This window comes from Anguilla rostrata, chromosome 4 (genome assembly GCF_018555375.3).
Source record: "Anguilla rostrata isolate EN2019 chromosome 4, ASM1855537v3, whole genome shotgun sequence".
In the NCBI taxonomy this organism is placed as follows: Eukaryota; Metazoa; Chordata; class Actinopteri; order Anguilliformes; family Anguillidae; genus Anguilla; species Anguilla rostrata.
This window is the reverse complement of record NC_057936.1, coordinates 4,818,630-4,844,451: the sequence shown is the minus strand read 5'-3', so window position 1 is coordinate 4,844,451 and position 25,822 is coordinate 4,818,630. Positions and strand designations below refer to the sequence as shown.

General features: G+C 48.9%; 1 protein-coding gene across 29 annotated transcripts in view; it reads right to left on the bottom strand.

The window, feature by feature from the left end:
- The window catches only part of dlg1a (discs large MAGUK scaffold protein 1a), a 176,171-nt gene that overhangs the window by 30,178 nt on the left and 120,171 nt on the right, over positions 1-25,822 (bottom strand). For all 29 annotated transcript variants that reach the window (XM_064330155.1, XM_064330157.1, XM_064330156.1 and 26 more), the window contains 7 exons: positions 22,506-22,630; positions 21,780-21,949; positions 20,468-20,604; positions 18,767-18,911; positions 14,707-14,833; positions 9,275-9,431; positions 8,051-8,153 (listed from right to left, as the gene is read on the bottom strand). In XM_064330155.1, the coding sequence (XP_064186225.1) occupies positions 8,051-8,153; positions 9,275-9,431; positions 14,707-14,833; positions 18,767-18,911; positions 20,468-20,604; positions 21,780-21,949; positions 22,506-22,630 (964 nt within the window). The remainder of the gene's footprint in view (positions 1-8,050; positions 8,154-9,274; positions 9,432-14,706; positions 14,834-18,766; positions 18,912-20,467; positions 20,605-21,779; positions 21,950-22,505; positions 22,631-25,822) is intronic.

Below are 25,822 nucleotides of genomic sequence, written 5' to 3'. Positions count from 1 at the left end.
GCCCCGTCTAATCCCGCCCACACCCCACACACACACACACACACACACACACACACACACACGCTAACACACACATATACGCTAACACACACTCACACACACACACTAACACACACCCATACACACACACACACACACACACACCCATACACACACACACACTAACACACACACACACACACCCACACACACACACACACACACACATACACACACACACACACCCATACACACACACACACACACACACACACACACTCACACACACACACACACACACCCTACACAACACACACACACACACTACACACACAAAAACACACACACACACACACACCATACACACACACACCACACACACACACACACACACACACACACACACACACACCTAACACACACACACCACACAACACACACACACACACACACACACACCCATACACACACACACACACCCCCATACACACATACACACACACACACACACACACACACGCTAACACACACACACACACCACAGATACAACACACAACAACAAACACACACACTAACACACACCCTACACACACACCCATACACAAACACACACACACACACACACACACCACACACACACACCCCCACACTCACACACACACCCACACCACACACACACTCACACACTCACACACACACCCACACACACACACACCACATACACAACACACCCATACACACACACACACACCCGATACACCACACACACACTAACATACACACACACTAAACACACACACACACACACACACACAACATACACACACACATGCTAACACACACACACACACACACACACACACACACACACATATGCACAGTCACACACACCACAGCGCATTAAGCTCTGATGCTCTAAGTACTTTATTTAGAGATGAAATGAGAGAGTGCCACTGACAGGCTGACACAGAGGAAGTGACGGCTATTTAAAGCAGCTGTCTGAGAGCACGCATCTGCTGACTCTCCTCCTCATCCTCCTCATCCTCATCCTCATCCTCTGGGGCTCCTTAATGCCCCAGCTAATCAGCCTATTTAAGCACACTTACTGAGCCAACCCCCCAACCCCCCCCCCCCCCCCCCCCCCCGCCCCCCCCCGACCCCCCGCCCCCCCCCCCCCCCCAAAAAAAGGGAGAACTGACATCTGTGTGTGCTTCAGCTGGACTAGAACAGAACAGGCGCTGTTGCTCCAGACTGTACGTACGCGCCCAGCATCCAGACAGAGTCCTGCTGGTTCAGATCCCTTTACTCATCAGGGGCAAAGCCAGAGCCAGCGAATCCCGGCACCTGCGGAACAGGAAGCTCGCCGCGGAACAGGAAGCGCTGGAGCGCCCGACGCGCTCGCGGCTCCTCATTATTCCGGCACATTCCGCCTCTGACACGTTCTCTCCGCGGCCCGGAGTTACCGCGCTGTCAGAGCCGGGTGGCACGCTAGGGGGGAGGGGAGGGAAGGATGAGGCTGTTTTTAAAAGCCGAGAACCGCACTCGCTCTGTGACAGACTGTGCGGACAAAACTGTCAGGGCTGTCTGGGACACGCTGGAGTTTGGGTACGGAGTGAGGTAAAGCAGGCTGAGAATGAGCTCCTTAAACAGCCATGAGCAGCATACACTCAGGAGAGCACACCTGTCCCGGGGGAGCACACCTCCTCCAGGTGAGCACCCTCCCGCCCCCCAGGGGAGCACGCCTCCTCCAGGTGAGCACCCCCCCGCCCCCCCAAGGGGAGCACCCCTGTCCAGTAATTTCTTAATGCCTCTCCAGCACACCAGGTGGGTGTTCCTGCACAGAAGGCCTGAGAGGGGAAGTACTGCGTCGTACGCACAAGCCTGTCCCTGTGGCAGTGCACTTCACGAGTGCGTGTAGCGCGGGCTAATCGCTAACAGAAATGGTCGGGACGGGGGCGGGGGCAGGACGTGGGCGGGGCGAGGGGGGCCACGGGAGGCCGTGGTCCTGTCCAAACCCAGCCGCGGAGCACAGATGCTCCGGAGGGCCCCCTCCGGTCTGGGCCTGGGATGGATGGGGGGGGGTGCGAGGGTGGAGAGGTGGGGGCGAGTGTTGCTGCCACATGCTCATGACGTGGGCGGACGGGGGGCATGCTCTGTTTTGGCGGCGGTGGCGGAAGAGCGCGTGGCGAGATCGTGAGGGGCGGCGAGCTAAATCGGGCGCTTCCCCCCACCGAGCCCCCGTCCCGCCCCCAAGCCGTACGGCGCAAACGCGCTCCGAGCGCTGGAGCTCAGCCCGGCCTCGGCACGGGGCTTTCATTTCACCCCCCCCCCCCCCCCACCGCCACATTTCCGCCAGACACGCCTCCATCTCCAGACCCGCTAGTGCTGCGCTCTCACTGTGGAGCATCGCTGAATCACGCGCCGTTTGTAATTAAACAGACAAAAAAAAGAACAGAATCAGGGAACACAGCCGCGGCACACGCTCCCCGGCGAGAGGGGGGAGAGGTGCGAACATCACCTTGACGACGAGGTGCTCTTTGCCATTGGACCCCGCGGGGACCAGGGAAACGGGCCGGTGTGAGTCACAGCCGTCATGACGGACGGCTGAGTCACGCACCTGCCTGCCGTGCACCTGCCCAGTCTGTCGCCACAACGCCACGGCGACAACGTCATGGCAACAGCGTCTGGGGCTAAATGCAAGAAATGACGGATACAGGAAGTGACCTCACAGAGCACAAACCCCCCCAACGTAACTGTAGAAATGTCATGGTCTAAACGTGAGAAACTACGACTACAGGAAGTGACCTCAGAGTACGGATCCACCCAATGTCACATTAGCAACGTCCAGGGGTGAAACAAGTGGGGGGTGTTTTGTGACTGTGACATTTATTTGAGCGCGTTTTAAAAATTCAACAGTACTCCACCGCGCTGCGGCCCACCTGACGCTCAAACACTGCAAAGTGCTGTTTCCATAGGCCGTATAAAAACAGGCCGTTTCGCGCAGACAGAAGGCTTCCCAGAGTTCCTCAGCAAAACGGCCTTCCCTGCGAGCGCTGAAGAACAGGGCGAGTCGCCATGGCTCCAGAACCGGCCTATCGCATCGTCACCAAACCGCAGCTCTGCCCCGTCGCCATGGCTCCAGAACCGGCCTATCGCATCGTCACCAAACCGCGGCTCCGCCCCGTCGCCATGGCTCCAGAACCGGCCTATCGCATCGTCACCAAACCGCGGCTCCGCCCCGTCGCCATGGCTCCAGAACCGGCCTATCGCATCGTCACCAAACCGCTGCTCCACCCCATCGCCATGGCTCCAGAACCGGCCTATCGCATCGTCCCCAAACCGCGGCTCGGCCCCGTCGCCATGGCTCCAGAACCGGCCTATCGCATCGTCACCAAACCGCGGCTCCGCCCCGTCGCCATGGCTCCAGAACCGGCCTATCGCATCGTCACCAAACCGCGGCTCCGCCCCGTCGCCATGGCTCCAGAACCGGCCTATCGCAACGTCACCAAACCGCCGCTCCGCCCCGTCGCCATGGCTCCTGAACCGGCCTATCGCATCGTCCCCAAACCGCGGCTCCGCCCCGTCATCATGGCTCCAGAACCGGCCTATCGCAACGTCACCAAACCGCGGCTCCGCCCCGTCGCCATGGCTCCAGAACCGGCCTATCGCAACGTCACCAAACCGCGGCTCCGCCCCGTCGCCATGGCTCCAGAACCGGCCTATCGCATCGTCACCAAACCGCGGCTCCGCCCCGTCGCCATGGCTCCAGAACCGGCCTATCGCAACGTCACCAAACCGTGGCTCTGCCCCGTCGCCATGGCTCCAGAACCGGCCTATCGCAACGTCACCAAACCGCGGCTCCGCCCCGTCGCCATGGCTCCTGAACCGGCCTATCGCATCGACACCAAACCGCGGCTCCGCCCTCCAAACTGCCAAACGGCACACGGAAGTTTCCAGAAACGCAAACAAAACCAAAAAAAAAAACCAATCAGCTTCGTTTTTAGTTTCTCATCATCACAGCACCCCATGCATGAAATAACTTTTTGAATGCCTGAAATACAAAAACAGTCATTATTCCAGATACATCCCATCTACCCAGACAGTTTCTCCGGATGCTGTTTGTTTGTTACTTTTGATTATTTCACAGGAAGGCTCACCTACCACTTTTCCACCTTCACTGATTGAAAATCAGTCCCTCAGAATTTAAATTATAAGTCTGCCCGTCAACATAACCGACGAAAAGGCAACAGAAACAGACCATCTCTATCACCATGTGTGGTAATGTTACGAGAAGGAAAACGGCCCAAATAATTCCTTAAATTTTTATGGCCTTTCAATCTATAATGGCGTTTATAATTTATTTAGCTTGCGATCACAGGTCATTTTTCTGAAAAACTGGAAAGATGAATTTCCTTCAGCACCTGCAGCCTCACCCAGGAAAACGTGTCGAAGCTAAGAAGTTGAGCTGCACATGAGCAGACTTCCTCTGACTCATCTGTGCGACACCCCAGCGGTGGGGGGGGGGCGATAAAAATAAAAAAAAAACCAGCAGCTGACATCACACGCTTTCCGAGCAGACCACACGCCTGTCAGTACCCTCCCAAATCGACGAGGCAGGCTGCGATGAGCGTCACAGCGTGAGCGCGATCGAGCCTGAGCAAGCTGAGAAATTAAAAGAGGAAAGGCATTAAGAAATCACTACTGATACTCAGCAAAACGGTGCAGCTGGCCCTGCGGGAAGAAATCTCCGCTCCGTGGAACTGAGATTCCCCCGGAACGTTCTAGGCATGCAGGGGGTTCGATTCCTCGGGCACCGAACTCCGGGGGGGGTGAAGTATTTATAGGAGAAAGCCGTTAATCGACGACTCCGCGGTCAGATGAATAACTAAACGGGCCCGAGCAGCTAATGCAACACTCACGCAGGCTGCTGGCCTTAGGTTAGCCCGCAGAGCATCAGCCGCATGCAGAGAGGCTGTGGAGGGGAGCTAGCATGACAATTAAGTAACTGGGGGGTGAACTAGACGGGCTTAAGATGTGCTTTAATCAGCGGGGGGGTGTCGGCCTTCATAATTCAGACTCAAGCAAAAGCCTGACTCATCGTAATTCAAGGAGCGTAACACAAAGACAATTCAATTAGAATGAAATTAAACTAAACGGATGATGAGGTTGCATTCGAAAACAACGAGAGCCTCCATGATGACACAGCACTCTGTGGAGACCCGGGACAGACAGAAACGCCAGTCTAGGCAAGCGATTCACTGAAATACTGACAGTCTAGGCAAGCGATTCACTGAAATAGCGACAGTAAAGGAAAGCGATTCACTGAAATACTGACAGTCTAGGCAAGCGATTCACTGAAATAGCGACAGTCTAGGCAAGCGATTCACTGAAATAGCGACAGTAAAGGAAAGCGATTCACTGAAATACTGACAGTCTAGGCAAGCGATTCACTGAAATAGCGACAGTAAAGGAAAGCGATTCACTGAAATACTGACAGTCTAGGCAAGCGATTCACTGAAATACCGACAGTCAAGGAAAGCGATTCACTGAAATACTGACAGTCAAGGCAAGCGATTCACTGAAATACTGACAGTAAAAAAAAGCGATCCACTGAAATAGCGACAGTAAAGGAAAGCGATTCACTGAAATAGCGACAGTAAAGGAAAGCGATTCACTGAAATAGCGACAGTAAAGGAAAGCGATTCACTGAAATACCGACAGTAAAGGAAAGCGATTCACTGAAATAGCGACAGTAAAGGAAAGCGATTCACTGAAATAGCGACAGTAAAGGAAAGCGATTCACTGAAATACTGACAGTCAAGGAAAGCGATTCACTGAAATAGCGACAGTAAAGGAAAGCGATTCACTGAAATAGCGACAGTAAAGGAAAGCGATTCACTGAAATAGCGACAGTAAAGGAAAGCGATTCACTGAAATACTGACAGTCTAGGCAAGCGACTCACTGAAATAGCGACAGTCTAGGCAAGCGATTCACTGAAATACCGACAGTCTAGGCAAGCGACTCACTGAAATAGCGACAGTCTAGGCAAACGACTCACTGAAATACTGACAGTAAAGGAAAGCGATTCACTGAAATACTGACAGTCTAGGCAAGCGATTCACTGAAATAGCGACAGTAAAGGAAAGCGATTCACTGAAATACTGACAGTAAAGGAAAGCGATTCACTGAAATACTGACAGTCTAGGCAAGCGATTCACTGAAATACTGACAGTAAAGGAAAGCGATTCACTGAAATACTGACAGTCTAGGCAAGCGATTCACTGAAATACCGACAGTCAAGGAAAGCGATTCACTGAAATACTGACAGTCAAGGCAAGCGATTCACTGAAATACTGACAGTAAAAAAAAGCGATCCACTGAAATAGCGACAGTAAAGGAAAGCGATTCACTGAAATAGCGACAGTAAAGGAAAGCGATTCACTGAAATAGCGACAGTAAAGGAAAGCGATTCACTGAAATTCTGACAGTAAAGGAAAGCGATTCACTGAAATAGCGACAGTAAAGGAAAGCGATTCACTGAAATAGCGACAGTAAAGGAAAGCGATTCACTGAAATACTGACAGTCTAGGCAAGCGATTCACTGAAATAGCGACAGTAAAGGCAAGCGATTCACTGAAATACTGACAGTAGAGAAAAGCGATTCACTGAAATAGCGACAGTAAAGGAAAGCGATTCACTGAAATACTGACAGTCTAGGCAAGCGGTTCACTGAAATAGCGACGGCCTGCTTTCAAACCCTCAGCTCAGCAGCTGAATAACTGACGGCAGGAAGCCACGCCCTCGAACGGGACAGCGGACAGGAAGAGGCGATCGATACGCAGACGCCAGCGAAGCACGATTCCTCTGCCTCCATGTCCACTCCATGCAAGTCACAGGTATGAGAGACAGGGTTGAGGAACACGTTCTTCTCATCCAAGACACTATCAGTTCATCTGTCCTTCCATCCATCCATCCATTTTTCAAACCGCTTATTCCTGGTCAGGGTCAGTTGGGGGGGGTGCTGAAGCAAATCCCAGCATGCAGTGGACAGAAGTGCGCCCTGGACAAGCCACAAATTCACTGCAGGGCCCACACACCATTCACTCATACAGTCACTCCCCAAGGACAGTCCAGAGTCTCCAGTCAGCCCTAACTGCACGTCTCTGGACTGTGGGAGTGCTTAAACTTTTTTATTTTTTTTCTCCTGGCGGGGATATTGGGGGAAAACGCGCTCCCAGGATTCTGTGCTCATACGGCTTCGCTGGACCCGCCATTCCCGCTGCTCCTGCTCTGCACTACATCCCTGGCTTCCGCTGTTGCCATGACACCAGATAAATAAATGAATCGCCCCCGTGCAAAGTTGCACAAGGTCACCGCAGCAGTGAAAAAGACTACACTGGGAGCGTACGCGTTCAGGGAGCACTCAGGAAACGCATTCATGTACGCATTCAGGGAACAGTGCGTGTTCAGGGAACAGCTCGTACATGTTCAGGGAACAGCTCGTACATGTTACACTCTACATTCATACATATATAGGCAATTTCAGAGACCGCTTTTCAGACGCTTCAAACTTTTTTACATAGCATTCACATTGGTATCCATTTATGCAGCTGGATTAAAGGAAGCAATGCAGGTTAAGAGCCTTGCTCAAGGGTACAAGCGCAGTTCCTTACCCGGGACGACACACGACCTTGTACAACTGAGCCTACCCACTGCCCACCCCTGCAGGGAACAGCGTACGTTCAGGGAACAGCCCATGCAACACGTACATGTTCAGGGAACAGCTCGTACATGTTCAGGGAACAGCACTGCACAACACGACATTCAGGAACAGCTCACACAGGAACAGCGACTTCAGGAACAGCTGTACATGTTCAGGGAACAGCTTATACATGTTCAGGGAACAGCTCATACATGTTCAGGGAACAGGGTGTACATGTTCAGGGAACAGCTCGTACATGTTCAGGGAACAGCTCATACATGTTCAGGGAACAGGGTGTACATGTTCAGGGAGCAGCGTGTGCGTGTTCAGGGAGACCTGCACTGTGTGAAAGGGAAGCACCACTCACCCTCGGGCCGGTACTGGGCCACGATGGTGACGGTCTGCCCGGCGTTCTTCAGCGCCGCCGCCGCCTGCTCGTGCGTGGCACAGCGCAGGTCCACCCCGTTCACCTGCAACACGGGTATAGTCAGACACGCACACCTGCATCATACACCTGTACCACACACACCTGCAACACAGGTACAGAGTCAGACACGCACACCTGCACACTCGTACCACACCTGCACACACACCTGTACCACACACCTGCACCACACACCCACCTCCACACACACCTGCATCATACACCTGTACCACACACACCTGCACCACACACACCTGCACCACACACCCACACCTCACACACCTGCAACACAGGTACAGAGTCAGACACGCACACCTGCATCATACACCTGTACCACACACACCTGCACCACACACCCACACCTCACACACCTGCAACACAGGTACAGAGTCAGACACGCACACCTTTACCACACACACCTGCACCACACACCCACGCCTGCAACACAGGTACAGCGTCAGACACGCCCCACACCGTACAGCTGCATCATACACCTGTACCACACACCCACACCTCACACATCTGCAACACAGGTATGGAGTCAGAGTCTTATTTTACCATTATAATTCAACAAGCACTTCATTTCATTTGACATCCTAGCCAAAAATGCACCAACAATTATTGAGTGGACTTCAGAATATTTGATGTGGTTGTGATATTGAGTATCTGGGTGGCATATAGTGTCTTTGGCAGAGTATCTGTGTAGAATATTGAATTTTTGGTGAGGTGGTGGTAGCTCTTAGTTGAGTATCTGTGCAGCATATTGAATCTTTGGCGAGATGTGTGGTGGTTCTTAGATGAGTATCTGTGCAGCATATTGAATCTTTGGCGAGGTGGTGGTAGCCCTTAGTTGAGTATCTGTGCGGTGTACTGAATCTTTGGCAAGGTGGCGGTAGCTCTTGGTTGAGTATCTGTGCAGCGTATTGAATCTTTGGCGAGGTGGCGGTGGCACTTAGTTGAGTATCTGTGCGGTGTACTGAATATTTGGCGGGCAGTGGTAGCTCTTGGTTAAGTATCTGTGCAGTGTATTGAATCTTTGGCGAGGTGGTGGTGGCACTTAGTTGAGTATCTGTGCAGTGTATTGGATCTTTGGCGAGGTGGCGGTGGCACTTAGTTGAGTATCTGTGCAGTCTATTGGATCTTTGGCGAGGTAGCGGTGGGTCTTACAGACACGATGCGGTCTCCTTTCCTCAGCTCCCCGCACAGATCCGCTGGGCCTCCTGCCAGGATGAAGGAGATGAAGATGCCCTCTCCATCTTCTCCGCCCACAATGTTGAAGCCCAGCCCCGTGCAGCCTCGATGCAGGACCACCTTCCTGGGCTCCCTGCAAAAGTCACGTGACAAGGGACACTGTCAGCTCACCAGCAGTCACATGACACAGAACACAGTCAGCTCACTAGCAGTCACATGACACAGGTGCACTGTCAGCTCAACAATTATTCAAGGTAAGAGGCTCCTATTCTCACCATTATGCATCAGGTACTGACTGTCAAAATAAAGTACTTAACCTCCATTAGACTATGTCCAAAAACTAATAAACAGGGAGAGTAACAATCAACACCCTTATTCAAACATACTATATATCAACGCTAAAATTAATTCCTAGGAAAAGACACACTGAGCTAAACCAATCAGAATTTTTGAGTCATGCCCTGATGCATTTTAAATACATGGACATAACTTGCCCCCCTGTGGACAGCACAGAAACTGCAACAACTGAAACGGAGGAAAAAAATTCAGTGTGCACGGCTCTTGTGAGTGGGGAATGTTTAACATGTGAATTGTAAATTCATGACACGTGCCAAAAAAAAAAACAAATATAGACATCTCTTTTCCGTGATGGCTCTGGATAATATCCCCTAGTCAGAGATAGTCAACAGAATGACGCATGACGCTAATGTGCACACTGGCAGTTCACGTTACGGTCGCTAGGGGGCAGCGCAGGACAGCTATGGTTTTCCAGCAACACGGGAAATCTGTTGACGGGCATTCGATGTACAGCAGCGCTCAACCGAAACAATAAAAATGCGCAACACGCGCCACGGAGCGCGTGGGTGTTGGAGAACAGCCAACACGACATTAATTAAATTGAACATAACATCACAACTTCGGGGGACCTTAACACGTTCACTATACGCAGCTAAAATTACCCCTAGCATACGCAGTTAAAGCAAACCAGGGATTCACCGTAACTGTATTTACTGCAGTGATCGTGTAAACACGTGTCAGCTGGTCCAGCAAATTTTGCATCCCGATGAAGGTGCGTGCCACAAGAAAAAAAAAAACATCGAAGGACGTGAAAGATTTTGAAGCTCATCAGATTTCTATATGCTGACGTTCAACACTCATATCTCATGTTCTTATTTCTAGTCATGTGCACGTCCCTTCACAAAACCATCTTTAAAAAAACAAAACAATGTGACGTATTTGGTGACACTGCGGTTCCGACGTAACGCAAGACAAAAAAATTCATTAAAGTGGATTTAGAATCGTAAAGCGCTTGCAAATGTGCTCCACTCCGTAGTGCCTGCAGACTCCCACTCCCCTCCACACAGAATACTCTCAGATGTACTCTATGCGGGGACACATCGGCATCTGCCCTCATGTTTACACTAGAATGTATTACGCGAGCATAATGCAGCACACGACTAGCAGGTCTTAAAATATATCTTTCTTTTTTTTTTCAAATCCATTCGATTCTGTCTGAAGCGCGACTAGCCCAGGTCCCCGAGTCGGCGGGGCACCGCACGCGCCGCAGCACGAGTTCAGTGCAGAGAAACCCTTTGACTCCACGGACGCCGCTGGCGGTCGGTAAACAGGCGAAGGCAACGCTGTCGGACTCGGAGCGCAATTAAAATGGACGAGGACACGAGAAATCCATTTCGCCGCATTAGCGGGGACGGTGGCGCGAGCCGCCACTGCTGCATGTTAAACAGCGGTCTTTTACCAATGATGCCACTCAGCCCCCCAGAGATCTTTACCGAATGTTTGGAAGTCAATTAAGCCATGACATTTCCCCTGTCCCCTCTGTAACCATTCCGGCGCCCCTAGCAGCGCGGGAAAGGAGACATTAATTAATCTACAGATTGAAAAAGGAAGACCGCGCGCTTATCCAGCCACAGCGCAAACAGGGATTGAATAAGATCACTCAGTTTCACAGGCTTTTATCGTTAGCGCTTCCGCTGTGCAGCATTCTATAGGTCGCATACATACTCCGAATCCTGCCTGTGCAAGTTGTTTCTACAATAATAATAATAGAATACAAACAAACAAACAAACAATAAATAAATAAATAAATAAATAAATAAATAAATAAATAAATAAATAAAATTTAAAAACAAGCAGTCCAGAGGTTCGATTGGGCACAGGGGCATGCTACAAATCATAAGGGTTAACACATTATTATTATTACTATTAGTATTACATTATCAGTTTAAAACCAACTTGGACGGAGCACATTCTGATATAGTAGGAAATGCCACAATGTGTGAACCAATATAAACGATTACATAGTTGAGTTGAATTAAAAAATAAATAAAACAAAACCCACATTGACACGCCTGAGGAGACAGCCAAAAGTCCCCTGAAACATGAAGTAAATTGTCAGTGTCGGGCCTACGCTAGGCTCAGTAAGACTCATTGGGCCACGCTTACTGGGCCACCCTGCATATTCTCAAACAGCAGTGTGTGTGGGCCCTCTCTCAGGCTGTTGTAGTTTTCAGGTCACTGATCCCCGTTAAAAGCCACTTCAAAAGAGTCCATTAGTCTCCAGAATCAGAGCACAGCTTCAATCAGGCCCAAAAAGCCAAATGGAAAATGTTGAGGGATGAGAGAGTGATAGTATGTGTGTGTGCGTGTGTCTGTGAGTGTGAGAGAGAGAGAGAGAGAGAGAGAGTCAATGTGTGTGTGTCTCAGTGCGAGAGTGAGAGCATGTGTGTGAGTGTGTGTGTGTGTGTGTGTGTGAGAGTCAATATGTGTGTGTGTGTGTGTTTGTGTGAGGGAGAGTCAATGTGTGTGTGTGTGTGTGAGTGAGTGAGTGAGAGTGAGATAATGTGTATTCCAGGCGAATCACCACAGAATCATAATGACTATAAGCACTCAAGCAATAGATGTGTTCAATAGATCATCAATTCTAACACAGTTCTTCAGTGGATACCAACATGCAATAAACACTCTGCATCCGCATATCATTTGAGATGAGGATTATCACAATTCAAATAGAATAAGTAACTGATTGACTGACTATACAAATGCCATATCGCCAGAATCTCTGGAACAGAACTTCATTTCCCAGCACCCTCCTGGGCCCTTAGGCGGGCTCTCGCACACTGTCACTCAAAGTGGCAGAGATTTCAGGATAACAGCCAGTACAAGGCTACAGGCAAAACTCAGCATTTCTATCCTCTTTCTCTCTCAGTTTGCATATCCACTTTGCTCTAGAACACTACCAAAATAATTTAAAATGGTTATAACCGATGCAGTTAAGAGTATTTTGATATTAAAAAGCTGTATTTATGCTCAAAATAACGGCCATGGAGAATCCAGTTCACTGATGATGGTGGTTTAGGCCACAGGACTTATTACACAACAGGATTAACAACCTGTGAAAGCTGAGCTGTAAAGAGGTCCATTCATGATAAAAATGATGATGATGATGATGACGATGGGGATGGAAATGTCACTGCAGGTGCCCTTCATCAGGGTGATTTGCATTGATCCACAGGAGGATCTTTTCTGGAACGTCCCCTGATGTCTCCCAGGTTATTGGGGAAACCGAAATGGATGTGCGGAGTGAGCTGAATTCTGCTGCCGCAGCAGTCTGAGGGGATTTGGCCAGGACGGACGCTCTACATACGAACAGCCCTCTGTCTGTTGGCAGGCCCAGTGCCTGACGTAGTGTCTGACCTTGTCTCGGCACCGTTACAGGTACTAACAGCTTTACCGACAGGTAAGCAGTTTAGTCCTCGGACGCAAAATCATACAACAGTTTACATTTTGTGAATTTGAGCGGATGTTATTATCCAGAGTGACTTAAAGATTACATTTTTACTTTTTTATTTATTTATTTATTTTCAACTAAATCCGTTGGGATATTTACTGAAGCGATTCGGGTTAAACACTGTGCCCAAGGACCTGCGTCCCCAGCCGGGATTTAAGCCTGCAACCTCTGAGATACAAGCCCTGTTTCCTATCCTGCAGTCCAGTAGTAGCATACACAAGTATGTTCCTGAGGGGTTCCCAAACTAGCATTTGGGAACAAGGGAGGGGTCCCAAGGGGACTCAAATATAAACATATTCCTCCCCTTTTAGAAACCTGTGCTTCTCTCCATTTGATAACAAATCTAAAGAGTATTTTGACTTCCTCAGAATATGTTTTACACATTCGTATCAACACTGATCACTGTAATCATGAATGCCCACACAGACCCATAAATGTAAACAATTCTAGGTTTCTATGTTAAATAGCCACAGCATTTCAGCCCAAAGTGGGTGTTTGGGAAAGGATAACGAGTTTCCCCTCAGTGACAGAGTGATGATTTTAGGGGCCCTAGAGAGCAGATTGGACCCAGATGTGTTACCCTATCAGACCGGGTGACTGGAACTCCACAGGCTGATCTATAGTAATGACATCAGCGGAAAGATGAAGCTGTGTTTCCTGCGGCCATTTCAAGACACATCTGCACTTCCCGCACATCGCTGGACCATGTAGGGGATCGGTCAGAGAATTATCCCTGACGTTATTTACAAGCCTGTGAGATTTGTACGTCGAGGAGATTCTGTGGGTGAAATAACCACCTCACACGCGTGTGCACGTCAGGGCCAAATGTGCCACTCGTTTTTACGACACAGTAACATCCCGGCACAAAAACAAGGTCACAGCAAAACAAACAAGAAAACGGGGAAAAAAGCCCAAAGGAATAGCTAAGTATGCAGAGAAAACTTGGATAACCTTGGGTGACAGATGACTGCACGGTCACCTGGGAGTTTGGCGAGTGACTCTGAACCCAGAAAGACTTAAGAGGGCTGCCTCCTCAGGAGGATAAGCACTATAAATCTTTAATAACTTTATCTGTCCGTTTCAGCACCGTGAAAAGGGGATGCTCGGGGGAATACCCCAAAAACCTTGGGAGGGAGAGAGGATGGGGGGGGAGAGAGAGAGAGAGAGAGAGAAGGGAAACAGGAGAGAGGACAGAGGCACAGAGAGAAAGAGAGAGAAGAGTAAGAGACAGAGGATATATAGACAGAGAGGGAACAGGGGAAAGAACAGAGGCACAGAAAGAAAGAGAGAGAGAGAGAGAGGACAGAGGGAGACAGAACTGCAGCCCACTCCCCAGTGCAAAGGATGATGGGACAACTTTACCTGCACTCGAGGTCTTACAACCTCCAATGTATTAAAAAAAAGAAAATAAATGTAAACTAGAGTATCTTGAACAAAGCCTGCTTCGAATATCATGCATAGAGCATCTTGCACGAAGCCTACACAGAGTACCTTTACAAAAAACAGCGGTCATTACCACGGCACTGGGAGGAAGAGTTTGAACTGCAGAGAAATCTTTAAAAGGCGAACCCGGGTTCTGCCGCAGTGGGCGGGGCCTCACCTTGTGATGTCATCGTCTCCCAGCAGGGGCTTGGAGACGGGGGAGTAGCGTCCGGGGGCGACGGGCGCTATCGGCTGACCCAGGAAGCTGGGCGGGGTGATATGGTTCTCCAGGTGCTGGGAGTACGCTGGAAGACAAAAGAAGACACGGGTTCGAGGTTTGGCACCGGCTGGAAAAGGTTAATGAAAAACACAACAGCACTTAATAAGGCGGTGTGTAGGTAATATCACTAAAGAATCTAATATGAAAAGTGTGTATATACAGTAAGGCCTGGTAGACTCAAGCCAAATTATATCATATTACATTCGCAATCAAAACACAGTTATTCAATGGATACCTTTTCCCCAAATCCCAATTTTGGATTCACACACAAAAAAAAAAAGTTTCAACAATCTTCAATAGTACATGCTGTAACTAAAAAAGATATTAAAATAAATGAGTACGACTTGAAATTCAAATTATGTCACACAGTATCGCATAACCGATGACATAATGAGCACCGCAGTTCATACGCATCTATTAGATATGACAGGGCCCACTGAGATTAGCAACCGTGTGGTGAATTGCTTCTCTGGTTCACCGCCAAATGGGAAATAAATTGCCTTCATACATGTGACATTGTTCAATAGGGGTCCGATCTTTTCCGAACCACGTGATCTGGATAATATTATTATTTTTATTTATTTCCGAAGGAAGGGGCAGTGTTTCGCGAGGATCACAGGCACTCGCGCGGTTTTTAACCTCGTATGCGCGTGTCGGCTCGGAACACTTAACGAAATTGCCTCGCGTTCGTTCGGGCGCTTCATCAGCTGAGTGCGCGAGCCAGAACACGCAGCCGTTGTTATTACACACAGTGCGCTCACGACGCAGCCTGGATTAGCCGGCAGCGCTGACCGCGAGCTCCCGGTCGCTGATTGAATTTCGCTTTGTCCTTGACGCCTATAGATCCCCCGATGACAGCATCCATCTACGGGATCTAGAGATAATCATACCGGGTACTCAGCCCGATTTCTGCGAAGCCACCACCAGAACGCTTTATTACCGATAGCCATCAATTTTGTAGCACCCGGTCGGGAATTTTAAAAAATGACTCCTTTTACCAGCCACCTTTTATGTCGAAAACAAAGACTAACATTTGCATAGTTTTTTTTACACAGCTGTGTAACTTAATTTAACCATTTTCTAACAGCCCAAGGGGGGAGGCACCTGATGGGAGAATAAGGTTTCATGATCCCAATAATGGGCGGGGCTAACTTTAAAGAGCTGTCAGTCATCGTCTTATTTGCTCTCCAAACACGGTGAATATTTCATATCAGGGAGCACATGATAGCTCCGACCCATTTTGATTTTATCATTTTATTTTTCCAGCACTGGTGAAAGCATTCTTATCATGGAGGATGATCAGGGGATATGATGAAGGATATGGTTCTTTTCATCCACCCATCCATTCATCCCTCTCTCTCTCTCTCTCTCCCTCCCCGGAACTCATTTCACGATTACACTCAAAGCCGTACACACCAAAATTCAATCTATCCCAAAATCACCCCCAAATTTCACAAAAAATAGAAAGGAGACTGTGTAACTTGTCTCTTTCAGAAGAGCGGGACCAGGGGCATTAACGGTGGGGTCGTGTGGCCGTTCACTTCACCAAAGGCTGTCCTCTACGCCAGCTGAAGGTGAACGGATTCTGAAGATTAAAGATGAATTGGACCGACTCACTAAGGCCAATCTCGCTAGAAAGCAGCGGATGTGCTTTTGGCGTAATTTTGCACAGTCTGCCCCTATAACAGGAAGTCTAGTAGCAGCATTACTGTGTTCTTCCCGGGCCAAAGCTACGCGGGATCGGGATTGCGTTAACGTGGAGAGACGTTGGTGCTCGAGTGCGTAAACGCTTTTGCACCTGAACGTGACTCCTGCTTCTGACTTTCAAACAAGCGCGCCTAATGCTCTCTCTCATTTCAGTGACCAGAAGTGGGCGACATAGCTCAGGAGGTAAGACCGGTTGTCTGGCAGTCGGAGGGTTGCCGGTTAAAACCCCGCCCTGGGCGTGTCTTGCTCAAGTGTCCTTGAGCAAGACACCTAACCCCTAACTGCTCTGGCGAATGAGAGGCATCAATTGTAAAGCGCTTTGGATAAAAGCGCTATATAAATGCAGTCCATTACCATTTACCAAGTCACACCCACACAAGAATAACAACACATGGTTCGACTCGTGAGCTGCCGGCCCTTTAAGAAGAGCACCGAAAGCGTGCACTGAACACAATGCTGCTCATTGGTTAATATCTGAGTTTGGGGTCCAATCAGGACATCAGATAACGGTCCTTATTCGGGTACTTTGGAACAGCTGAAAGTCCTTAAGATGGAGAGATTCAGTAGAAACCCAGAGGCATGAAGAGATTGTGATTCCACAAACACTGCGAGCTGCGCGAGTCACTTTGGATAAGAGCATCTGCACAAAGCGCTTAAAAGGAAACAAACAAACAGAGCAAAAGTGAAATTCATTTAACGAATTGAAAAAGCCCCAGAGAATGACACGCGTTGTAAAACGCCCTGGACTGAGCGAGGTGAGATGCGATCAGTCCCCAGCCTGGTTACTACGCACTGATGGGACTGGGCTCTGGTACTGGGACGGGGGATTCACATGAACTGAGGGGAAATTTGGGGTGCAGTGGGTGGTCATGAGGTCAGGTAACGAGGTACGGACACGCATAACTGACCTTGATATGCACTTTCGTATGTCGCTTTGGATAAAAGCGTCTGCTAAATAAATGTAATGTAATATATCGGTTGAGATCTCATCTGAGTGCGATCAGTTTTCCTGATGGCCTCACAGTGACCTCTGATCGATACATCTCATTCTTAAGCAATCACAGAGGCCCCTGCCACAGATTCTATTTTTATTGACTGAGAGGAAGTGCGACACTGGACGTTCTATTCACCGCCATTAGGATGCAGGGAAGGAGGAAGCTGCACCGTGGAGTGGAATATCTGGCGAGCTTACGGAATCTTTGCTAACCGCTAACCAAGGCTTCCCAGACAGCACCAGGACAGACAGTCTGACGGGTGCTCCAGGACCCGCGCGGCTCCAGTTACAGTTAAAACATTACGGCTGCTTTGCAGACCAGCATAATGAAAAACACATTCATTTTCCAAGATGGCTGCCAGAGGCTCTCTCAGAGAGGCGTCTAAATTTAAACGTGATTTGGTTTAGATGCGCCCAAGGTGGCCTTTTCCCGCAAATACCCACAATTCCTTTCTCCCATTTCCCCTTTCAGGAAACAGCCTCTGAGTTCAGCATTTGTTTGGATTACCTGCTGTACACTTCTCTCTTTAAGTCCCTGTTAATCAGTGATCAATGGAGCTCAAGTGGAACATGACCGGCTCTAAAGTGCTCCGCACCGTGAATACATAACCGTGCTATCGGTCGCTAACTGCTCTGCTATATCTGTATTAACATAACCGTGCTATCGGTCGCTAACTGCTCTGCTATATCTGTATTAACATAACCGTGCTATCGGTCGCTAACTGCTCTGCTATATCTGCATTAACACTAATAGCAGCAGCGGAAACACAGGTGTCCACGTGTGCAGGCTAGCCCGTTGTGCTGGGAATCCTTTAACATTTAAAAAACACCACACCTGTCCTGGGTCAAGCTAATTAGACCTGGCCAATTGGATAATTGGTTAAGAATTAGATAATTGGCCAGGCTAATTGGACCCAGGAACAGGAGTGGCTGCACCTGTGCGTAGTGAGGTAATCACTGCGCACAGGTTAAATCTGCCATCCCCACCCACACCAGGGAGCTCTGTCATGACAGTTTTAACATCTGCTCCTCGGCTATAACATCTTGCCGACCCTTGTAAATAAAGCTGGACTGTTGGAACATCATCTCCCTGTGTCTCTGTGCTGGAGGGCCCCAAGGAAAGCCACTTCGGTGGCCTGTGGCAGGCGTGTTTGCCACAAACACGTAGGGGCAATTAGAGGGTACCGAACTGACGTGGGGAAGGGCAGGAACGGGGCACTAGCGGCTGTGGTAAGCGGGGCATTTGAGGGCACTCACAGTTGGTGATATCCGGGGGGGCGAAGCTGTCATTCATGAAGATACTGCTGGGCTTCGCCACTTTCAAGTAGACGACGTCCGAGGTGTTCTTCAGAGCCGCCACCGCATCCTCATGAGTCACCTCCTCAAGGCAAGCGCTGTTCACCTGCAGGGAGACACACACACACACACACACACCCGCACACACACACACACACACACACACACCCACACACACACACACACACACACCCGCACATACACACACCCGCACGCACACACGAGCACACACACACACGCATGCACACACACACACCCGCACGCACACACACACACACACACACACACCACACACACGCACACACACACACACACACCGCAGCACGACACACACACCAACACCACACACACACACACACCACACACACACACACGCACACACACACGCACGCACACACACACACGCACACACACACACACATGCACACACACACACACATGCACACACACACACGCATGCACACACAGACACACGCACACGCACGCACACGCACACACACACACACACTAATGAATAATACATTCTACTGAGGCAGTTCAAAAAGCCTGCACACTCCTGACAGTCAGGACAGAGTACTGTGTGACACATCAGAGGGAGCAGAAGTCAGGCAGAGCTGCACACCAAAGCGCTCTTATTCAAAATGCCCCCCCCCCAGCCCATCGCAGCCCCCCCCCGCCCCCTCGAACAGGACAGCGAGCGGGGGTGAGCAGAGCACTGCATTGCAGCAGGATGACACCAGCAGCACGTTCACAACAGGAGCACTTTTCACTGAACGCCATTTTCACTGAAGTTCCTCCACATGTACTCCCAAGCAGCCTGCAGTAAAACATCACTGCTCTCTGCCTTCTGCATGTTATTTTAATAAAACTACTCATTTATTCTGTCAAGACAAAACACACTTTAGTACTCATCACTGGAGTCTCAGAGATGACAATGATGACGACAATGATGATGATGATAACATCTGCTAGAGCCAGGGTCAGATACATGTGTACAATTGATAGGTTGTGAAAAATACTCTTGCGCAAAAGATAACAAAAATGTAAAAATATGCAAATGTGTGCAGGCATGTGCCAGCCCTGCTACTGTGCTCCGATACCCAGATGAGTTTAACTGCAGTTCACTGAACCACTGCGTAGGCTAAATCACCAGGACAGCATCATTATCCTGAAGCTAGTTCAAGATGATCAAACTGACCGAATGTCCTTATTTGCATTAGGGACCAATGCTTACTAATGACTTCTGTAAAACGCCTTGGTGGTACTGTTTCCAGTACAAATATCTGGATGATAATTCGTTATCGGCTTCAGATATACTGACAGGGTCAGGAGATCGTTTAAGTGTGATGGGTTTTCTCCCACAACATTTTTGAGGAGAAACCACACAAATGTAGCCTTCTGATATTTAGCTAATTTCACTTTCTGACTGTACCATTAAATGTGAGTGCATTATGGGTATTGTAGTCCAGGAGAAAGAATGCACTATTTAGCAATGACAAAGTGGTGGGATTTCAAAGTAGTCATGCTACAACTACCCCCCCCCCAGCTCTGTGCTTAACCCTTTTGATGGAAACAGTGTTACTGAAACAGGGCAAATAGGGAATAAGCATTGTTATTTTAAAGGGGGAAACCACATTATGATGATAAAGGGGGAGTTCTTACAGCCAGAAGTTTGTCTGCTACGTGCAGCTTCCCGTCCTTGTGCGCGGCCCCCCCCTCGATGATTTTGGTGACGTAGATGCTGTTGTCTCCAGGAATGTGCTGGTTTCCCACCCCCCCTGCTATGCTGAAACCGAGACCTGGGGGAGAGAGAGAGCAGGGGAGAGTACTGAGTCTGTGTGTGCGTGTGTGTGTGTGTGTGTGTGTGAGTGTGCAGTTGTGCGTTTATGTGTGTGAGTGTATGTGTGTGTGTGAATGTGTGTGTGTGTGAATGCGTGCATGTGTGTGTGTGTGTGTGCGCGTGCGTCTGTGTCTGTGTGTGTGTGTGTGAGAGTGTGTGTGTGTGTGTGCGTGCATGCTTGCTTACCTGCATGCGTGCATGTGTGTCTGTGTGTATGAGTATGTGTTTGTACATATGTAGGTGTATGTAGGTGTATGAGTGTATGTGTGAGTGAGTGTGTGTGTGTGTATGTGTGTCTGTGTGTGTGAGTGTGTGTTTGTATATATGTAGGTGTATGTGTGTGTGTGTGTGAGTATGTGTTTGTACATATGTAGGTGTATGTAGGTGTATGAGTATATGTGTGAGTGAGTGTGTGTGTGTGTGTGTATGTATGTGTGTGTGTGTGTGTGAGTGTGTGTTTGTATAATGTAGGTGTATGTGTGTGTGTGTGAGTGTGTGTGTGTGTATGTATGTGTGTCTGTGTGTGTTTGTATAATGTAGGTGTATGAGTATATGTGTGTGTGAGTGTGTGTTTGTATAATGTAGGTGTATGTGTGTGTGTGTGAGTATGTGTTTGTACATATGTAGGTGTATGTAGGTGTATGAGTATATGTGTGTGTGAGTGTGTGTGTGTGTGTGTATGTATGTGTGTCTGTGTGTGTGTTTGTGTATATGTAGGTGTATGTGTGTGTGTGAGCGTGTATGTGTTTGTGTATAATGTAGGTGTATGTGTGTGTGAGTGTGTGTTTGTATAATGTAGGTGTATGAGTATATGTGTGTGTGAGTGTGTGTTTGTATAATGTAGGTGTATGAGTGTATGTGTGTGTTTGTATATATGTAGGTGCATGTGTGTGTGTGTGAGTATGTGTTTGTATATATGTAGGTGTATGTGTGTGTGAGTGTGTGTTTGTATAATGTAGGTGTATGAGTATATGTGTGTGTGAGTGTGTGTTTGTATATATGCAGGTGTATGTGTGTGTGTGTATGTATGTGTGTCTGTGTGTGTGAGTGTGTGTTTGTATAATGTAGGTGTATGTGTGTATGTGCAGTATCTCCAGGCCCGCGCTGACTCAGCCAGGCCCCTAACTCCAGCACCTTTGGGACCTTTGATGAGTTTGATTTCGGCGATTTTCTCGCCCAGCGGTTTCCTCCTCCGGACGTAGAGCCTGACGATGCTGCCGGCCTCCTTCAGCGCCTCCACCGCTTCACTGTGCGTGACGTCCCGCACGTCCACATCGTTCACTCTCAGGATGCAGTCATTCACTCTGAGACACACACACACACATTAAACAGTTTTAACCAAGGGTTTATAATCAGCCTAAGGTGTGGGGGTTATAATCAGCCTAGGGTGTGGCTTTTATAATCGGCCTAATGTGTGGGGGTTTATAATCAGCCTAGGGTGTGGGGTTTATAATCAGCCTAACGTGTGGGGGGTTATAATCAGCCTAGGGTGTGGGATTTATAATCAGCCTAAGGCGTGGGGGTTATAATCAGCCTAGGGTGTGGGATTTATAACCGTCCTAGAGTGTGGGGTTTATAATAGGCCTAGGGTGTGGCTTTTATAATCGGCCTAGGATGTGGGGTTTATAATCAGCCTAGGGTGTGAGGTTAATAATCAGCCAAGGGTGTTGGGATTATAATCAGCCTAGGGTGTTGGCTCTATAATCAGCCTAGGGTGTGGGGATTATAATCAGCCTAGGGTGTGAAGTTTATAATCAGCTCAGGGTGTGGGGTCTATAATCAGCCTAGGTTGTGGGGTCTATAATCAGCCCAGGGTGTGGGGTTTATAATCGACCCAGGAGCGGGCAACAGGACCCTCACCGAAGTCTACCATCCTGTGCCGCTGCGCCTCCTGTGATGATTTTGGTGATGAAGATGCTGGGATCTTCGCCGATGTGGGGATTGTCCGTACCGCCCGCGATGCTGAACCCCAGGCCAGAATTTCCCTGGGAACGGAAAGGGAAGGAGAGAAGGAACAGGGGGGATGAAAAACATCAATTATTAAAAGTACTACTTGCAGGAGCACATCTTCAGAATACAGGAGAGGTCTATAACCTGCAGGTATACACAGAGACCATCTATAATGCATTCTGCTAATAAATTTGCTGTAAAAGAATGACATGGTTTTTTTGGATGGTACCAGTAATCCGCTTTAAGGCATGAGAATCCCAGATCAGAGAATGCGTAAGCATCCGGTTTCCAGCTTAAAGGGGATATCTTTCTAAACCCCACCCTCACAACTCCCTTCGAAGGGCTCCTTTTAAGCCCTCAAAGAAACCTGGCTAAGCTAAGCCTGAACCCCCTTTTCAAAAGCCGCCAAATCGCTCCGCACCTCTGGATTTGCCCCTGGATGAAGTGAACAGCAGCGCTAAGGGGGATGTGTGCGCTAACACAGGTTAGCGCGGCTCTGTGTGATCACTCGGATCAGGCAATCGGGACGAATGCGCTCGAGAGAGGGGAACACTCCGCCATCTTTGCACGTGGGACGGAGACGTACGGAGACGCGGTTAAAAAATCATGTTCTGGGTCCCCGTGCGGAGAACTTAAAGTGCAGTGAAGAGCATGTCCCCCCCCCCCTTACCCCAGCCCATAATTAACCTATTAATCATGCTTATAACAGGCAGAAACACTATGCACTCAGCCAAAGAGTCTATCAGAGATCGGGAAGAGCAGCATAATGCCATCAGGCAGTGGTCCTCTCTGGAGACCAAGGGGAGGGGGGGATGGGATGGGGTAACTTGGAGGGGGTGGGGGATGTTCAGCATGTTGGGGGCAGAGCATACTGTAAGTTTGTAGGCAGGCTGATGAGGGGGGGGTTGGATGATGGAAAGATTTGGGGGCGGGGCGATGGTGGGGTTGGATGGCGGTGGGAGGAGGCGAGGTGATGGGTGGGTTGGATGATGGGGGGGGTAGAACGCAGGCCTCCTCTTCAGCATTGTTTATTAATGTGGAGCTGGAGGCATTTAGCTGGGGAGCCCAACGAGGTCAGAGCAGGAGTGAGGGAGAGAGAGATAGAGAGGGAGAGAGAGAGAGTGACAGTGAAAGTGAGAGAGAGAATGCCCCCAGGCACTCTGCGCAGAGTGGGAGAGCACTGGAACAGAACCAGGTCCTGTGTGTCACTGGGGTCCAGCCGGATGCCACGTTACAAAAAATAAATTATTCTTTTTTTTCTTTTATTTATTTTTTTTCTTCTTTTTTTTACAAAATGGGAAAAGTCCCAGAGAAAACGTCTCTTGAAATTTGCGGCTTATCATCTCCCCCCTCCCAGAATGCACCACGCACGGATCGTAGCCAAATCCCCCCAGCGGCCTGAGCCCCACGTGCGTATCTGCCTCTGTGCTAACGCCTGAGGGGGGATGCTCAGAGAAGCTGTCTCTTTAAAGGGGACCTCCAGCCAACAATCGCTATTTTATACGCTGGACTTCACCCACAGAATAATCTAAATATCTAATTCGCAATGTGTAGCATGAAACCGCAATAGAAATTTACAATGCCAAAACAAGACCTCAAAACCTTCATTTATGTCAAATGTTGTGACTGTGACTTCAGATATAATACATCAATTTTTATTATACAATACCGTCCTATAAGACACCTTCATTCACTTAAATGGTCAGGAGGAAGATCCCAATGAGTATTATTGCAATGACATCAGCCCTACACATGACCTTTAACCACCATAATAAAGATCACACACATTACACAGAGGGCAAGACAGAACATATCAAATACTCATTACTGGATGGCCCTTCACCTTTAAGGCAAACCCTACAGCGTCGGGAATGATTGAAGACATCCTCCTTTTTTAATCGTCACAGTTAAAATAAATTTTAATTCTCATGGTGTGTGTTAACCCGCTACCTCTCATCTACAGCTAATCATCCCAGTTCTCCTTCATCTACAGTCGGGCTCAAGGATGACGAAACTGGCGGCAGCGATTCTGGTGAACTAAAACGCAACAGGGTAACATGCATGACTGTTATAAGGTCACGGGTTCACTGTAGAACAGTACCGCTTGTTCGTTTGCTGAACAGGTTACCCTACAGGGTTGGAGTCCTGATCAGTGTGGTCACTTCTGGCACTACGATCTTTACTGCACTCTAGTGTGTTTTTCTGCACCTCTGCACCTTGAACTGATGCACTTGTTGTACGTCGCTCTGGAGAAGAGCGTCTGCTAAATGCCTGTAATGTAATGTAATGTAATGTCATGTAATGTAATGTAATGTAATGTAATGTAATGTAATGTAATGTGATGTAATGTAATGTAATGTAATGTAATGTAATGTAATGTCATGTAATGTAATGTAATGTAATGTAATGTAATGTGATGTAATGTAATATAAGGTAATGTAATGTGATGTAATGTAACACGACGATAAAAACCTGACAGATAAATCCTGCCCAGGCTGCATGGAGAGTGTTCTCCTGTCTGTTTGTGTACAATCCGCACTGGTGTGGCAGGATAAAAGGGTTTATTTATACGCCTGGTGAATTATGCAGCATTTAAGGGGGGGGGCAGCATTACCTGGGGGTGCCAAGATTCAGCAGAGGGGCAAGGGGGAGGGGGGAGGGTGGTTGGGCAGACAAAAAAAACCCCTCTCAGTCAGGCACTCTTTCCTGAACTTGTGCAAAGTGGGCATATCTTGTGGGGGGTGGGGGCACCTGTTCTGGGTGGGTGGGGAGCAGTGGGGACAGAGAGACAGTGAAAGAGAAAGAGGGGGAAGGGGGAGAGAAAGAGAGAGAGGTCCTACTTCCTACTAATTTCTGTCAGTCAGTCAGTCTGTCTCTCATGCGCAGCTGATGCAAGGTGACACTTTAATGACGATGCTCCAATCGAACCCCCTCTCTAAAGAGCCCCCCCCCCCCCACCCCCTCCCAACCCCCAGCCCCAACCCCCAGCCCCGCCCCCCCCCCCCCCAACCCCTGCACCCCAGGGCGACCACTTTACAGCGCTAATATCACTTAGCGCATCGCACATAAAGGAGGCTCCATGTCAACACCGGGTCAATAAAAGCCCGGGAATCGCACGGAGGGAAAGAGCTTAGCGTGAGAGGAACGAGCTCTTATCAATCAACGTGTTTTTCTAAATTATGAGAGAAAGGCTGAGTATCGATTTTTTTCCCACCCCCAAGAGGACG